Source organism: Budorcas taxicolor, chromosome 4, assembly GCF_023091745.1.
Source record: "Budorcas taxicolor isolate Tak-1 chromosome 4, Takin1.1, whole genome shotgun sequence".
Classification (NCBI taxonomy): Eukaryota; Metazoa; Chordata; class Mammalia; order Artiodactyla; family Bovidae; genus Budorcas; species Budorcas taxicolor.
In genome coordinates, this window is record NC_068913.1 from 108577516 (window position 1) to 108596882 (window position 19367).

General features: G+C 38.1%; 1 protein-coding gene across 1 annotated transcript; it reads left to right on the forward strand.

Annotated features, from left to right (window-relative positions):
- Window positions 1–9742: 9742 nt before the first annotated feature.
- On the forward strand, window positions 9743–10672 carry LOC128046511 (olfactory receptor 2A25). The gene has a single exon (XM_052638629.1). The coding sequence runs from the start codon at window positions 9743–9745 to the stop codon at window positions 10670–10672; it is 930 nt and encodes a 309-aa protein (XP_052494589.1).
- The last annotated feature ends 8695 nt before the right edge of the window (window positions 10673–19367 follow it).

The window sequence follows — 19367 nt, forward strand, 5'->3', positions numbered from 1 at the left end:
AAAAACTAGAATCAATAAGTAGGTATATAAGGAGATGGAATAAAAATCCATGTGAGAAAATGTTTTCTAGCATTGTAAGTTACCCAGCAATTATATCTTATTAACTGGTGTGCAGTCTTCCTATAAATATACAAGCAGAGGCTGAATGAATATACCTGGATTGAATGGATATTTGGAATATATTCTCTCCAATGCCTCATCTTAAAAAATTTTGTTATTTCATTTTTTTAATTTTAATTTTTAGTTTATTTTACTTTACAATACTGTATTGGTTTTGCCATACATTGACATTATTTCACAATAAGCTTTTTGTGTTATTTCACAATAAGCTTTTTAATTTTATTTTTAATTTTTACTTTTTAATTTAATTTTTTCAAAATTTTTATTTTTACTTTATTTTACTTTACAATACTGTATTGGTTTTGCCATACATTGACATTATTTCACAACAAGCTATTGTGTTATTTCACAATAAGCTTTTTAACTTTATTTTTCACTGTGGGAAAGCTCAAATTGATTTTAAACAACCACTAGAGATTTTTAAATGGTACCAGAATTTTTCCATGTCAAAGTCCAAACTACCTCATTCTTTCAATTATTGAGCCAATTCATCAAAAGAAAATATTGAAGTGGGAAAGAATGGTTGTATAAGCTCCATACTGGTGGTTCTCTTACTTTAAATTTTACACTGCCACCATACTTTATTTCTGAACATAGGTGGCTTCACATTTTAAAATACTAACTCACACTCCAATCATAGTAGCTCAAAGACTTTTACTTCAAACACAGAGCAGCAACAGATAAAGTATGAAAAGAGAAAATTAAAAAGACAAAATCAGCTTGCAAGGCAAGATAGACATCTGTGTGAACCAGAAAGAAAGCATAAATGACCTGTAAGTGATGCTGACACCATGGGTTTGCTGGCTGAGTCTGAAAGCTGTCAGGAGAGGCAATATCTTTTCTCTTAGAAACAAAAGATACTGAAGCACTCCGTGTGATAATGAGGAACTTGGGTCAGGCTCCTTCCTTGAAAAAAAGGTAGAGGAGGGCAGGAGGGACTCCCTTTGTTTGTTAATGGAGCTCAAAAATCTTTTCTTCCAAAAACAGCTTCACAATACAGCCTTAGGAGAATTGCAGGATAACAATGTCAGAACCTCCAGGCATAACACTGCAGCCTGACATGGAACCCAGCCATCCACTCTCTATGCTGGATCTCTGATATACAATCACCTAGGGAAATAATCCTAAACCATTAATAGAGGTTCTAAGTCTGTATATGATGGCTCATAAATTAAGCTAAGACAGTCTGTAATCTTCTATATGAGAGAGACAGAGAGAGGAAGGAAAGGAGGAAGAAAAGGAAGAGGGAAGAAGAGAGGAAGGAAAAAATAAAGGAAGAGAGGAAGAAAGAGAGGAAGAAACTGGTCTGATGAATCTGTTTTCATGACTTGAGGAAATCAGTGCCGAGAAAAACAGTTAAAAACATCAACTGTAACACAAACTCACTTTTGACGATATTTATTTTGTGACATAAGAAATGAGCAGTTTGACAAACACCTTATATTTGTATGTTTCAAATGCATAAACTGACTTTTTAAAGCCATGACAACTGTTTCAAATGACCAGGGAATTAAAAAGATTAGAAAATAACAAGTAGGTTTCAAAAAGAACCATTTAAAAATCTTAGAAATAAAACTATCATCCCTGAAATAGAACACACCAAAAAAAAAAAAAAATCAACAAACAGGATGAATTCTAGACTGAGCACACTAAAAGAAAGAGTTTGTGAAATAGCGGATGTGAAGGGAAAGTATTAGATACTCAGTAACATCCGACTCTTTGTAACCCTGTGGACTGTAGCCTACCAGGCTCTTCTGTCCACGGAATTCTCCAGGCAAAAATACTGTAGTTGGTAACCATTCCCTTCTCCAGGAGATCTTCGCAACCCAGGGACTGAACCTGGGTCTCCTGCATTGCAGGCAGATTCCTTACCATCTGAGCCACCAGGGAAGCCCAAAATAGAGGATACTAGTGAACAATTTACTAAAAATGTAACGTATTATTTTTTAAGAAAATTGAATAAAAATCACATACAAGCTAGACTGAAATGCAATATTCATTTATCTTACAGGAATTCCAGAAGCAAGGACAAAATGGGGCAGAACACTAGTTGAATATATCACTCTTGAGATTTTTTTTTCCTGATTGATGAATGTGTGAATTCTCAAATCAAGAGAGTACTCTGAGTATCAAACAATGGTGAAGAAAAATAAATCCATGTCTAGACATATTATGCACAATTGAAGCTCAGAACATTAAGGAGAAGGAGAAAACTTACAAAAGTTTCAGAGGAAATAATAGCTACAAACAATAACAATTAAATTAATAGCAGACTTCTCCTCAGCAAAACAGATGGCAGAAGAGATTTTTCAAAATTATGAGGGAAATGTCGAATTGTGTGTCAAATGAAACTTGAACAATTGAATAGTGATTTTGATGTCCTTTATTTAAGGGAAAACAACCCATGGATTGGAGGAATGCAGTCCCTCATAAGCAGTGGAGCACTGTTCCCAAAGGATTTTGGACAAGAGCAAATTTTATAAAGTGTTCAGTTCAGTTCAGTCGCTCAGTCGTGTCCGACTCTTTGCGACCCCATGAATTGCAGCATGCCAGGCCTCCCTGTCCATCACCATCTCCTGGAGTTCACTCAGACTCACATCCAAGAGGTCATACAGGAATAGGACTTTTTTTTTTTTTTTTTTTACTTTATTTTACCTTACAATACTGTATTGGTTTTGCCATACATCAACATGAATCCACCATAGGTGTACATCAGTTCCCAATCCTGAACCCCCCTCCCACTTCCCTCCCCATACCATCTCTCTGGGTCATCCCAGTGCACCAACCCCAAGCATCCTGTATCCTGCTTTGAACCTAGACTGGTGATTTGTTTCTTACATGATATTATACATGTTTCAATGCCATTCTCCCAAATCATCCCACCCTCTCCCTCTCCCACAGAGTCCAAAAGTCTGTTCTATACATCTGTGTCTCTTGATTGGCCAGGAGGCTGGGGATTTCTTTATAAAGCTGGCAGGTCCTATTTCCTAGGGTGAGGTATGCCAGCTAAAGCTGAGTTGTAGGACTGTGATTAATGTATGTCTCCTTGACAGGTGCTTCCCATAAGTACAGGCTGAATTAGGTTTATTTTGTGGTGTGTATCAGGCCACTGGGGTAGCCTACATTCTGTGGGTCTTGATACACAAATTAACTTTATCACAGAGTATGGTAGTGAGGGGGCTTCCATGGTGGTTCAGACAGTGAAGAATACACCTGCAATGCAGGAGACCTGGGTTTGATCTCTGGGTCAGGAAGATCCCCTGGAGAAGGGAATGGAAACCCACTCCAGAATTCTTGCTTGGGAAATCCCATAGACGGAGGAGCCTGGTGGGCTACAGTCCTTGGGGTTGCAAAAAGTCAGACATGACTGAGCAACTAACACTTCACTTTCATAGTAGTGAGGAGGTCCAATGGGATGAACCTTATCAAGAAGGCAGAATACAGTTTTGAGGAATTCTACTTTTCTTCTGAAGGCATTAATTCGTGATGGAGGCTTTTGCTTTTCATTAGGGGATTGATTTTGTTGACGATGAGAGCGATGATCATGACAGCATTCATCTCTTATTAACCTGTTAGATATGCAACAAAATCTGTCAGTGTAGCCTATGAACCTACAGAAAATATAGTTAGTGGAAACCAGGTGTTGAAATGAGGATTTCTGAAGAATATAAAAGAAGGCAAAAACTGAGGAAAAGAAAAAGGGAAGAGAATAAAAAATATGAAAGGAATTCTTGCCCTTGGCTGAACTTTGAATCACCTAGAAACTCTGGAAAACCTGTGGGTACCCACAGACTAAATAAATCAGTTTCTGGTGATGAGCCCTAAGTGTCAGTAATTTTAAGGCTCCCCAGGTACAAGATTTTATAACCCTGACTCTAATGAGAATATATATCACATTAAAATCAGTATAAACATTGCAAAAATCAAATGTATTAAAAAACCCTTTAGATTTTCAAAGAATCAACATCACTAGGACTCATTATTTTACCACAATACATTTAAAATTAACAAAGAGATAATACAAATATTTGGAAACCAAAAATATACTTCTGCATAATTTATGTTGTATTGACAATGTTAATGATAACATTTCTGGATAACAAGCAAGATGTATAACTAAAATGGTATTATAAAGTGCAAATTATTTTTAAAAAACACACTTAATAATCAGCTCAGGAATATACAATGACCAAGAATTAAAATAAAGAGAGAGTATAATTTATTTAAGACCAGACAGAAGAGGTGGCAAGAATACATGGAAGCACTTACAAAAAAGATCTTCACGACCCAGATAATCACGATGGTGTGATCACTCACCTAGAGCCAGACCTATTGGCATGTGAAGTCAAGTGGGCCTTAGAAAGCATCACTATGAGCAAAGCTAGTGGAGGTGATGGAATTCCAGTTGAGATGTTTCAAATCCTGAAAGATGATGCTGTGAAAGTGCTGCACTCAATATGCCAGCAAATTTGGAAAACTCAGCAGTGGCCACAGGACTGGAAAAGGTCAGTTTTCATTCCAATTCCAAAGAAAGGCAATGCCAAAGAATGCTCAAACTACCGCACAATTGCACTCATCTCACAGGCTACTAAAGCAGTGCTCAAAATTCTCCAAGCCAGGCTTCAGCAATATGTGAACCATGAACTCCCTGATGTTCAAGCTGATTTTAGAAAAGGCAGAGGGACCAGAGATTAAATTGCCAACATCCGCTGGATCATGGAAAAAGCAAGAGAGTTCCAGAAAAACATCTATTTCTGCTTTATTGACTATGCCAAAGCCTTTGACTGTGTGGATCACAATCAACTGTGGAAAATTCTGAAAGAGATGGGAATACCAGACCACCTGACCTGCCTCTTGAGAAATCTGTATGCAGGTCAGGAAGCAACAGTTAGAACTGGACATGGAACAACAGACTGGTTCCAAATAGGAAAAGGAGGACGTCAAGGCTGTATATTTTCACCCTGCTTATTTAACTTCTATGCAGAGTACATCATGAGAAACGATGGACTGGAAGAAACACAAGCTGGAATCAAGATTGCTGGGAGAAATATCAATAGCCTTGATATGCAGATGACACCACCCTTATGGCAGAAAGTGAAGAGGAGCTAAAAAGCCTCTTGATGAATGTGAAAGAGGAGAGCGAAAAAGTTGGCTTAAAGCTCAACATTCAGAAAACGAAGATCATGGCATCTGGTCCCATCACTTCATGGGAAATAGATGGGGAAACAGTGGAAACAGTGTCAGACTTTATATTTTTGGGCTCCAAAATCACTGCAGATGGTGATTGCAGCCATGAAATTAAAAGACGCTTAGTCCTTGGAAGGAAAGTTATGACCAACCTTGATAGCATGTTGAAAATCAGAGATATTACTTTGCCGACTAAGGTCCATCTAGTCAAGGCTATGGTTTTTCCTGTGGTCGTGTATGGATGTGAGAGTTGGACTGTGAAGAAGGCTGAGCGCTGAGGAATTGATGCTTTTGAACTGTGGTGTTGGAGAAGACTCTTGAGAGTCCCTTGGACTGCAAAGAGATCCAACCAGTCCATTCTGAAGGAGATCAACCCTGGGATTTCTTTGGAAGGAATGATGCTAAAGCTGAAACTCCAGTACTTTGGCCACCTCATGCGAAGAGTTGACTCATTGGAAAAGACTCTGATGCTGGGAGGGATTGGGGGCAGGAGGAGAAGGGGACGACCGAGGATGAGATGGCTAGATGGCATCATGGACTCAATCGACGTGAGTCTGAGTGAACTCCGGGAGATGGTGATGGACAGGGAGGCCTGGCGTGCTGCAATTCATGGGGTCGCAAAGAGTCAGACATGACTGAGCGACTGAACTGAACTGAACTTACTTGTAAAGTAAGGAATTATAAAGATCATTAGAATAAAAACCTAGTTCTTTTTACAAATGCCACTAAAATAGATAAGACTGATGACAAAAGAGGGAAAAGTTCTATATATACAATATTAGTAATAAAATGTAATATGACCTCAAATTAAAAATTTTTAAATGATAATATCAATATAGGGAGCAATTTCTTTCCAGTATGTGAGGGTATAATTTAGACACTTGCCACCAATAAGCCTTCAACCAAACAGATTTGATGAGGAAAATCCTATATTAGAACTATTGCAGGTCATCACTCTCAGAGTAAAAGGTAATTGCCCTATTATTTTCTTAATTTGTTGCTGTGTACACTAAAACAACTCTAATTTAGGACATTATATTCTACCTACTCTATTATTTGAATATAGGAATGGTATTTTTATTGTTCAGTTGCTAAGTCATGTCTGACTCTTTGCCACCCCATGGACTGTAGCTTGCCAGTCTCTTCTGTCCTTGGGATTTTCTAGGCATGAATACTGGAGTGGGTTGCTATTTCCTACTCCAGGGCATCTTTCCTACCCAGGGATCGAACCCAGGTCTCCATTGCAGGTGGATTTTTTTTTACCACTGTGCCACCTGGGTAGCCCATAGTGATGTGAGATTAGTTAATTTCCATTTCAGGAAGAAGATAAAATAATAGTAGTTACAGACCTAGGGGGAACCTTGGTCTTTCTTCCCACAACCCCCTGGGGTCAGAATCTCTGGAAGCTAAAGAACAGGATTTAACAAGTCCCTCTGGGATAGCTTATCCTCTTTCCTGACTCCTCGACATATTCTCTATAGCTTCTGTAGATCCTGCTACCTGGTCTCACTGTGTGAATTGCATTCCTCGTGGTGACGATGGAAAAAATACATGGGATACCTGTTCAGGTGAGGTGTAATATAAAACTCAAACAGTACTAGAGACGATGCGAATAATATATGGGTCTCATGTGCCCTAAATACTACTTAATGTATTTGGTGGGTTAAAGAAGGGGGAAATGTCAGAGTTCTTGAAACCAGAAACAAGTATAGCTTCTCGAGAGCCCCCTTTCCCTCGCAGAAACAGGCAATGTTGTCCAGTGAATCTTTATCCCTCCTGTACATCAAACTCTCAGAAGTTTATTTAAACGTAGTTGAGCTAGAAGAGAATCTTCTCTTTTGAGAGCTATCTTGTTGCCTCTATGGAGACAATTTCTTTTCTCAGATAATCCTTGGAGGAAAAGAATTTCAACACTGATTTACAGATGCTATTTATTATACTTTATGGGTATACTGTCACTTTACCCAATTCACGCTTGTCTTGTCTTCTCATATTTAACTGTGAATTTGAAGTAAGTTTGTTATATCATCTAGCCTTTTTTCATTATACAATTTCAGATAGATTGTAATGAAAAATCACAGTCTTAAATGTAGTTGTTATTATCTGCTAATAGCAAATTTATTCTATTTATGGATAGCTAATAGGAAAATTTTAAAAGTCATCATCTCTTTTAGAAACAACTAATATAGGTTATTACTTTGATGCATTTAGTATTGAATTTCTTATTTAAACCATAGGATAAATAGCTGTTTGAGAGATTTCCTTGCAAACCTTTCTATTACCTCATGCAGTTAAGTAGTGTCTTCATGAAATAATGGGCCAAATTGACTACAAAATAAGTTTGTTACAGAGGCGTGTCCTGAAGGTTTTATTTTTAACATGAACTTTCTTTTGTTGAGTCATTAAATATGAGAAATTTCATCTCTGTGAGTTCTTTTAACAGTCTTATCATTCCAAGCAGGTTGTATACATCAGCAGACAGGGACTGTCTTGTATATACTTAGGTGAAACATGTAGCAAGACACAGAATGTGTTCAGTAAATATCTGTAGATTTTATGTTTTGTATTTTAGCTACTTGCAGATAGGAGGAAGATGAGGTGCCCACTCGGTGATTCTTCTACTTGAGTTTCTTGTGTGCTTTAGTATGTGGCATTTTACAAATAGTATTGCTAACTTAAGTGGCCCCAAGTATTACAAGGAAGTTGAAGTGAAAATGGTTAACACTTTTCTATACATTGAAGGCTGATGAATCCTATAGTTGGAAAATACCTTAGCATAACACAAGGAATCCCATCTTGAATAGATGATTAATCAATCTTTGATTTAAAACATTGGCTGACATAAAGTTGAGTCCTAATACATCAACCAGTTTTCAAGGAGGTGATTATAATTGTTATAAAGTTATTTCTTAATAAGACAAAATCATCATCTCCTAGCAATTTCTACTATGAATTTGATTCTGCCTTTGAAGTAGGGTGAAAGTTTATCAACTTTTGTTTAGGAAGCCTTTCAAATATTAACTTATCAGAAAAATTTAATGGGGACTTACAGAAAAGAACTGAATTAGGAATTTTTTTAGATTGATGTTTTAGTGAAATTCAGATGGATTCTGGACTGATGAAGGCTATAAAGTCAGACAGGCAAGAAAACAGACAGTGGTTTAAAAGTTACAATGGTTCAAACCTACTCTATTATAGAATGATTTTTAAAAATGTGATAAGCCACAACAAACTAAAGATTCATGATAAATAGTAACTCTTACATTAGAGTTGAGAAGATATAAAATATATAAAAGATTCTGTGACAACGACTCAACAGTTAGGGCTTTAGCTCTAATCTTGGATATAAATCAATATTTTTTAAATCCCAGGTGATGACCCATCACGAAATCATTCAGCCAGCATTTTTACTAATGAAATAGAGTGAAATAATATAGAAAAGAAAATACCAAATACACGGCACAGAGTGGGGATTCAAAAAATATATATGTGTGTGTGTATATATATATATATAGAGAGAGAGACATATATATATATTCATGTATATATGTTCCCAGCAGATGTTTTACTGTATGATATAGTAAAACTATTGGGAAAACTCAAGCATAGATAAATATAGATATATGTATGTGTATATATATAAACACACACATATGTATAAACGTATGAATGTGGTAGATATCTCTGTGTATATAAGTGTATATGTGTAAACATACTTAAAGATATAGAGTATCAATATTCACTTAGAATATAAGAGGAGCAACAGGGGTAATGTAATGATCATGAGACAGTGTGATCAGAATACCCATTGTGGGTACAAAAATCAAAAGACAAAGGTCTCTACTTTAAACCTAACTGAAGTTGTAACAAACTGCTTGCCATGCTCTTGAATTAGTTGTGTTATGCTATCAGTAGAGATCACAAGCCCACAAGTAAGTCACTTATGAAAGGCACACATTTGTGAGACAGCCTGATAGATGAATCACTGACGTGTTCCTCATTCTTCTCCTTCCTTCATATATAGATGTAAAGACGGTAGTGGAAATTTACATACATGAATATATGTACACAGCAGCACAGGAGTACACGCGGGCAAACCTCTGATATAATCAGCACAGGCTGAGAAGAACTCCACTGCTATGAAGGCAATTTAAGTATTAATATATTTTGAGCTGTGAGAAAAGTTGGTTTGGGAATAAAGATTTATTGAATACTAGGCCTTCTGAATATTAGCATTTAGCATACCACAGTGAAAATGTTCCTTCTGTCTCATGTGGCATGCATAGTTTTCATTTATTAAATGACTAACAGGACAAAAATATCATTGAAGATGTTTTATTAGGGAATAAACAGTGACTGACAAAGATTCAGCATGTTAAAGCTCTTCTCTTGGACATTCCAATTTGGCAAGATTCATTGTCTCTTTCACAGGGAAATGGAGGGAAATCAGACCTCTGTCACAGAGTTCATCCTACTGGGATTCCCCCTTAACACAAGGACTCAGATGCTCCTCTTTGGGCTCTTCTCCCTGTTCTATGCCCTCACCCTGCTGGGGAACGGGGTCATCCTGGGGCTCATCTCACTGGACCCCAGACTGCACACCCCCATGTACTTCTTCCTCTCACACCTGGCCATCGCTGACATGGCCTACGCCTGCAGCACGGTGCCCCAGATGCTGGTCAACCTTCTGAGTCCAGCCAAGCCCATCCCCTTTGCTGGCTGCATCACACAGACCTTTCTCTTTCTGAGTTTCGCTCACACTGAGTGTCTGCTCCTGGTGGTGATGTCCTATGATCGGTATGTGGCCATCTGCCACCCCCTCCGTTATTCGATCATCATGAGCTGGAGAGTCTGCATCACGCTGACAGTGACATCTTGGGTTTTCGGAGTCCTCCTAGCCCTAGTCCACCTGGTGTTACTCCTACCATTACCCTTCTGTGGGCCGCATCAAATTAATCACTTTTTCTGTGAAATCATAGCTGTTCTCAAGCTGGCCTGTGCAGACACCCACCTTAATGAGACCATGGTTTTGGCTGGGGCGGTGTCTGTGCTGGTGGGACCTTTCTCCTTGATTGTGGTGTCTTATATTCATATTCTATGTGCCATCCTAAAGATCCGGTCAGGAGAAGGGCGCCAGAAAGCCTTCTCCACCTGCTCATCCCACCTCTGTGTTTTTGGGCTCTTTTATGGCACAGCCATTATCATGTATGTTGGGCCCCGATATGGGGACTCTAAGGAAGGGAAAAAATACCTTTTGCTGTTTCATAGCCTTTTCAATCCCATGCTCAACCCCCTGATCTATAGTCTGAGGAATAAAGAGGTCAAAGCTGCTCTGAAGAGAATGCTTGATAAAGAGAGAAGTTGACAAAAAACTTAAAGAATAATAAAGTGACTAAGTTTAAAGGGACCTAAGAGGTCATCTCGTCCAACAACTACACAGATATCAAAACATGATCTACACAGACATCAAACTACAGAGATATCAAAAAGTCCCGAGATTGGGGCCCAACATACATGATAATGGCTGTGCCATAATTTGGTCATCTGATGCAAAGAGCTGACTCATTTGAAAAGACCCTGATGCTGGGAAAGATTGAGGGCAGGAGGAGAAAGGGATGACAGAGGATGAGGTGGTTGGATGGCATCACCGACTCAATGGACATGAGTTTGGGTGGACTCCGGGAGTTGGTGATGGACAGGGAGGCCTGGCGTCTTGTGGTTCATGGGGTCGCAAAGAGCCGGCCGTGACTGAACTTATACTGATAAAAGAGCCCAAAGGATCTCTCCTGAGTAGGCATTTTCTTCATCTTCTTCAAAGTCTCCTAAGGCTGTCTTCCAAGAAAGCCCAGTCCACATTTCTGGCTCTGGTAGTGACGCTAGTGCTGCACAGGAAAATGCAAACAGCTTCCAAATAGCTGCACAGAGTGTATGCTTTTAATGTGGTTATGTGAAATATTCTGAATAAGAAGAAATAAGTGACTATATTTTTTGTTCTGTTATCAGAACGTATACGCAAAAATGTTATGGAATAAAGCAAGGTATTTGTAGAATATTTAAGGTAAAGGAGTTGGGAGAGATTAATAACATAGTAGTTCAATATTTTAAATTCAGCCACTATCGTCTCTTTCAAAAATTGGTTTACACTTGAAATATTTCTTTACATTCCCATGATAGTGATGTTTCCTAAGGCATAACCAGCTTAAATGAGGTAGAGCATGAGCCATGGCTTCAAGGGAAAGAGAATTAAGAATATAACTGTGATGCAATTAACAGCAACCGGAAAACACCAAACGATGTCATGCTAATAAATATGTAGACATGCCAGAGCTTTCTCAGTCAGTTTTTTCTCTACTTGTGGAGTGTGGGTGGCAATCCATGGATTGTGGAGGTGAGAGAAGACAGCAGAATGGAAGTAGCATAGTCCTTCAAAGAACTCTCTTTTTTTCCTCATTGGCTTGATCATGGGAAATGACCAAATGACCTTGTCTCTTATGGGAAATGATCAAAATTTGGAGAAAACACCCTAGCAAATAAGAACACACTGTAATTGTGAAGATTATTTGACCAGGGATACTAGAGCTACAACTTATCAGAAATCATTTGATTTTAAATTGATATTTGAGTAAGTTAAATACGGCAGAAAGTGAAGAGGAACTAAAGAGCCTCTTGATGAAAGTGAAAGTGGAGAGTGAAAAAGTTGGCTTAAAGCTCAACATTCAGAAAATGAAGATCATGGCATCTGGTCCCATCACTTCATGGCAAATAGATGGGGAAACAGTGGAAATAGTGTCAGACTTTAGTTTTCTGGGCTCCAAAATCACTGCAGATGGTGATTGCAGCCATGAAATTAAGACGCTTAGTCTTTGGAAGGAAAGTTATGACCAACCTAGATAGCATGTTGAAAATCAGAGACATTACTTTGCCAACAAAGGTCCGTCTAGTCAAGGCTATGGTTTTTCCAGTGGTCATGTATGGATGTGAGAGTTGGACTGTGAAGAAAGCTGAGCGCTGAAGAACTGATGCTTTCCCTTGGACTGCAAAGAGATTCAACCCGTCCATTCTAAAGGAGATCAGTCCTGGGTGTTCATTGGAAGGACTAGTGCTGAGGCTGAAACTCCAATACGCTGGCCACCTCATGGGAAGAGTTGACTCACTGGAACAGACCCTGATGCTGGGAGGGATTGGGGGCAGGAGGAGAAGGGGACGACAGAGAATGAGATGTCTGGATGGCATCACTGACTCGATGGACATGAGTTTGAGTAAGCTCTGGGAGTTGGTGATGGACAGGGAGGCCTGTGTGCTGTGATTCATGGGGTCACAAAGAGTCAGACACGACTGAGTGACTGAGCTGAACACAATCAAGCATGAAATGCTAACAATTATGAAGTGATAGAAAATAGTTAAGAAGTAATGGAAAAAGATATATACAGAGGCTTTTTTTGTTTTTTACCTCTTTTCTCAAATTACATAATTAAATCTTCTAAATATTTAAACTGTATATAAAGGAATTATTGAAATTTTAAAATGAGATCTGTTGTGAAAAAGTGTTTTTGAAGATGAAAACATATGAACTTCTGTCTTATAAAACAGCCCTTTCTAAGGATATCCATTATGAAGGCATTTTATCCATTGCCAAAAAAAAGGTTTAAAAATATGCATGTTTTGAGTTCAGCTAGAGCTTGGTTTTTACAAAGTTCTTTCAATAGCTATGTGTGCAACTTACCTAAATTCTTTAAAATTTAGTTTTAATATGTGTAAAAATTTCACTGATACTAAGCTCACAGGTTTGTTGTGAAGAGAAAATACCTATATGCAAAATGCTTGCCAGAATCCATGACTCATAGTAAGAGCTCAACAAATGGTATTAATATCACATACAACATAAACTTAGCATATCTTTAAACAACAAGACCTATAACCTATAAATAAGACAGTAGCAAATTAGATTTCCCACTGTACTAGAAATAACCAGGAATATTATAAAATTTAGCCTTTTACCTGATGCAAAATAATTTATGAAGTCCATGACTCATAATGTCTTTACTTTGCAATCTTAATTTTCTAAAGAGATAATGAATAGTTAAAAATACATGAATAAATACAAGTCAAAGTTGCTAAAATTCATTCACATGTATGTACACTCACACACTCATTTTGTGCTGTTAGGTCTGGAAATGAAAAAATGAAAAGGATACATTTTCTACTATGACTTTATTCACTCTCTAGCGGGAATAACAGCAGATGAATAAATGAAATTGACCTTGCCACACACCAAGTTAATTACTGAGCTCTGCAGAAGGTAGTGCTAATATAGCTCAGGAAAGTATAACTCACTTAGAGTGAGAGTGGCTAAGAAAGACTTTCAGGAGAAGATCATCTTAAAGGATGAGTGAGAGTTAACCAGAAGTATGAGGTGGCGTGGCAGAACTATGTATTCCGTCTAATCAGTGGAAGGAGCAAAAGCCCAAAGGGAGTAAGCGACATGTATGGGGTGGGGGGAAACTACAAAGCTCAGGGTTTTTTGACAGAAAAACACGAAGCAAGGATTAATGAGAAGCAAGGTTGGAGAGAAAGCAGCATGGAAACACTCATATTCCAAGCTACTGGTCCAGATAGATGTCCTGTGTGAAATGTGAAGCCATTTAAGGGTTGTAAGTATGAAAATATCAAGTAGACAGACCTTAATTTAGGCTGGTTCTAGGGCTGTGTGGAGCAAGGATTTGAAGTATCCAGGCCGGTATCAGAGAAATCAACTTAAAAGCTACTACCAGTCCAGGCAAGAATTGCTGGCTAGATGATGGCCTGGAGAAATACACATAGGTTAGAGCGGTAGTGATGGACCTGAGAGATAAGAAGGGAAAATGTTGTTCAGTTGCTCAGTCATGTCCAACTCTCTGCAACCACATGAACTGCAGCACACCAGGCTTCCCTGTCCTTCACTATCTCCTGGGGTTTGCTCACACTCATGTCCATTGAACTGATGATGCCATCCAGCCATCTCATGCTCTCTCACTGCCTTCTCCTCGTGCCTTCAATCTTTCCCAGCAGCAGGGTCTTTTCCATTAAGTCAGCTCTTCGCATCAGGTGGCCAAAAATATGGGAGCTTCAGTTCCAGCATCAGTCCTTCCAATCAATATTCATGGCTGATTTCCTTTGGATTGACTGGTTTGATCTCCTTGCTGTCCAAGGGACTCTTCAGAGTCTTCTCCAGCACCAGAATTCAAAAGCATTAATTCTTAGGTACTCAGCTTTCTTTATGGTCCAACTCTCACATCCAGACATGACTACTGGAAAAACCATAGCTTTGACTAGATGGACCTTTGTCAGCAAAGCAGACTTTTTCTGCTTTTTAATATGATGCCTAGGTTGGTCATAGCTTTTCTTCCAAAGAGCAAGCGTCTTTTAATTTCATGGCTGCAGTGATTTTGGAGCCATTTTGGTCTGCCACTGTTTCCATTGTTTCCCCATCTATTTGCCATGAAGTGATGGGACTAGATGCCATGATCTTTGTTTTTTGAATGTTGAGTTTTAAGCCAGCAGTTTTACTCTCCTCTTTCACTTTCATCAAGAGATTCTTCAGTTCCTCTTCGCGTTCTGCCCTAAGGTTGGTGTCATCTGCATATCTGAGGTTACTGATGTTTCTTCCAGCAATCTTCATCCAGTTTGTGCTCTAGCCAGTCCAGCATTTCACATGATGTACTCTGCATATAGGTTAAAAAAGCAGGGTGACAAAATGAAGTCTTGACGTACTCCTTTCCCAATCTGGAACCAGTCTGTTGTTCCATGTCTAGTTCTAACTTGCTTCTTGACCTGCATACAGATTTCTCAGGAAGCAGGTAGGATTATTTAAGTCCCTGCCAGAGGCAGCAAGGGTCCAGGAGAGCTGTCTCACTGCTCCTGGATCCAGACACAACAGTTCTTGAGTGCTTATCTCTCCTTGCTCAACCTTATGTGATGTTTTTATGCAGTTGCTTTGCACATTGTTCTCCAGCCAGAGGTACTAATGGGAAATGTTAGGGAAATTCATATATTTTGAGATTTATTCTCATTGTATCCAACAGTCCCCTGTCTGTGATTTCAAGCCAGAACAGGAAACTCAGTATATATATGCATCTGACCAACAATGTTTTCTTACTTGTCTTCCTTTTTCTATTTCAATGGGACCAGAAGAACAGAGTTTCTGCCTCTCTGAAAACAGAGAATACCCCTACATCTTAGGCTGGATTCTCTCTGCCACTAGATTTTTGCAACTTCAGTGGCTCCATTATCCTGAAAGTGAAAGTGAGGTTGCTCAGTCCTCTTTGTGACCCCATGGACTGTAACTTATCAGGCTCATCTGTCCATGGGATTTTCCAGGCAATAGTACTGGAGTGGATTGCTGTTTCCTTCTCCAGCAGATCTTCCCGACCCAGGGATCAAACCCAGGTCTCCCACATTTTAGACAGATGCTTTACCGTCACTCAGTCATTTCCCACTCTGTGACCCCATGGACTGTAGCCCACCAGGCTCCTCTGTCCGTGGAATTCTCCAGGCAAGAATACTTCAGTGAATAGCCATCCCCCCTTCTCCATGAGATCTTCCCGACCCAGGGATCAAACCCAGGTCTCCACATTGCAGACAGATTCCTTACAGCTGAGCCACCAGGCAAGCACCAACATTTAATGATAAATAAGGAAAAAGAGGAGTGAGACAAAAGAGTTGGGAGAGGAAGTTCAAGGGTGCTTTACTGATGCTGGCATTACTTCTTGGCTTATAAACAACTAAACGTCCTACTCCATGGGATTGTCTTATGAGAAGTCTTATGAAATATGTCTCCTGGAACAGTCCATCCAAGAATAGATAAGCGAATAATTTAATTGCTTGATTCTCTCACTGATAAATGAGTGAGAGAATACCCCACTCCATGGGGTATTACTTTACCTTATAGCCTACCTTATAGGTTATATGCACATCATGGCCGCCAGGGAGTCCAGTGTGACTTTCTCCAGGGGTAAAGGAAACCTTGGCCCAGGAAGCAAGAGGCATGCAGAGTTACATGAGATGAGGTGCTATTGTGTTTTACTCAGTGAAGCCAACCAGGTTAACCAGAGTTAGTCACATGGATGGCTGAGATGGGATAAGATCTTCATCTGGGATGAAGATTCCAGATAGCTCAGACTGAGAGATGTGAGGAAGTGAGAGAGTGGTATCTGCCACAAGGGTTAAGTCCCAGGGAACTAAGTCTTGATTTATCCATGAAACACAATGAATTTAGACAGAGTCTACTATGCTTTCTGACTTTTCTATTGGTATGGACTTTTTTTTGACTACTTTTTTGGCTATTTTTTTTTTATGATTGCTATATTGGTATGGATTCAAAACCTTTATTCTAGCTGTCAAAATAAGAATATGGAATGATTGAGAATGTGACTGAGACTTGTCCATTATAGTTTGTATAGAATGTACTTGTGTGTTTAAATATTAAGTTACAATAAGTTAATAAAAACTACATTGATGAATTTATCAATTTAGAGCTTTTTGGAGGAATTTGTGTTCATTTTTGTGAATCAGTAGTCCAAACACAGCATCACAATTATCTAGCAGCAAAGAAATTCAGTAAAACTACATGATAATGTATTTACAATGGTAAGAAAAAGAAAGAAAAAGAAGGAAGGTTAGAAAACTTTCTTATAAAGCAAACTGCCTTTCAGTTAAATTTCCGTATTCATTATCAAGCTTTCAGTTTTTAACTGTCTCTGTTATAAATAAATAAAGCTTTTTAGCAACTAAGTTAAAGCTGTTTAACAGCTAAGTCTTTGAAATGTTTCAAGAGTTTGAAGTAGAAAAACAAAAACTTGAATAGAACACAAAATTTAAGCTGTTCTTTAAGCATTTTCAGAACACTTTAAAATTAATTTCCCCAATTATCATCATTCATATGAAAATATAAATAATAAATAAATGTTGAAGTTAAAAAGAGATACAATTATTTGTAATTAATATTGATGACTTTTTCAATTTTATTCTCTCTTTATGGCAAGGCCTTAAGAAAATAAGTAATACTATTGTGTGTTCATAGGAGCCTAAAGCTCTGTATCTTTCTTCGGGGAAATTTGATACAAAGAGATGAATACTGTTAGTTTCAATCCAGTAATTCCAATTTAAAGAATTTATCTGAAGATATAATTATGCGAGCAAAGATGCCTCATTGTTGTGGTACTTATAGTAGCTAAAAGGTTGGAAACATCCAAGGTTTCTACTATTAGAAGATAGATAAAATATGTACTTGTATGGAACATGCATTCAAAAGAATATATTCTTAAAAATCAACCTTTATCATATATGTATTGACTTGTAATATTTTTATTAAATTCATATTAAATGAAAAAGATCACTAATGCCATTCATATAATATGCATTTTTGAGAGTAAATTCACATAAAGAAAATATTTTCTTACTCTGAATTTTTAAGTCTAAGAATTGCCTGGAGAATCCCAGGGATGGGGGAGCCTGGTGGGCTGCCATCTATGGGGTCACGCAGAGTCTGACACAACTGAAGTGACTTAGCAGCAGCATGATGAGCATATATTAACTATATAATGAAGAAATAGAAAGTTTTTGAAAGTGTAGTTTTAAAAATAGAAAACCTATAATATGAAACAGTTAAATTAAGGTTTATAAACAATCTGATCACGTAGAGGCAAGAAAAATTATGGGCTGGAAAAATTGGGGAATACAGGAATCTGATGGGTAAATGAAAGAAGCTGGGAAAAGGAAATGGTGAAAATACCATGAAATAATACTTAAGTGGAGAAATTGGAATATAGAATCAGCAATTCTCAGAAATAATATCTTCAAAATTTTTTTATTCCTATTTTATCTTTTTCAGTAGTATATATTCGAATTTTTACCATATTCCCATGTGTCTTTCAGACTCAGCTCCATTTTTCATTACTTTTAATGCTATTGCTTGTTAGTTTATTATTAATCTTCAGATAAGTTCATTGGTCCTGCTTGTTGTTGGGGGCAGTCATCTGTTAAATCTATCCAATGTTTTCTTAATTTAAGATGATACATGTTGCTGTTTCAGAATAGATATTTGATTCTTTTTGCAGACTCTAATACTTTGTGAAATATTGTATTTTTCATTTTTGCTATCTTTGTTTCCCATTTCTTCAATATAAATTTTAGTTATCTGGTAACTTTATTTGTAACCACTATCTGTATTATGTCTGGGACCTCTACTGTCGACTGATGTATCTCTTGAGCATTGATCATTTCTTCCTGATTTTCAATGGCTAAATGATACATTGTAGAAGCTATCAATTATATTATACTTCCATGAAAGTGAAAGTGAAGTCACTCAGTCATGTCCGACTCTTTGCGACCCATAAACTATAGCCCACCAGGCTCCTCCACCCATGGAATTTTCCAGGCAAGACTACTGGAATGGGTTGCCATTTCCTTCTCCATGGAATCTTCCCGACCCAGGGATGGAACCTATGTCTCCCACGTTGCAGGCAGACACTTTACCGTCTGAGCCACCAGGGAAGCCCTTATACTTCTATAGAGATTATTTATTTTTTGTGCTTTTCCCCTGAACAATTACATTTGTTGGAGATCACCTTGTTTCTCTTTGGCCTTGATTTTAGGTTTGTTAATATGGGTCTATTTTATTGTTACTCTTACTCCCCGGATGTCATTTTTGCAGCTAGATCAAAATCTTTATGAAGATCTCTCCAGGTTGGCTAGATTATAACTCCAACTTCTTCTAGACATTTTGCAACGTCTGAAATATCTGTTCAGTTATGCTCAGCTCTTCTCACCTCTCAGTCCCTCAACAACTGTTCCCTGTTAGGTTTTAACATTCATGTGCTTTAGGATTAAGAAATACCTCACAAAAACTCTTGCACAGATTTTGGGGGCTTCTTATCTACAGATCTTTCCTTTTCCAAATACCTCCACAACTCAACTCCTAACCCTCTTATACTCCGTATCTCCGTTTTCAAATACTTCCTTCCAACAAGACTGTAGCTTTCTGCTCAGATTCCATTTTTATGGTCATCGTTTAGAAAATGCCT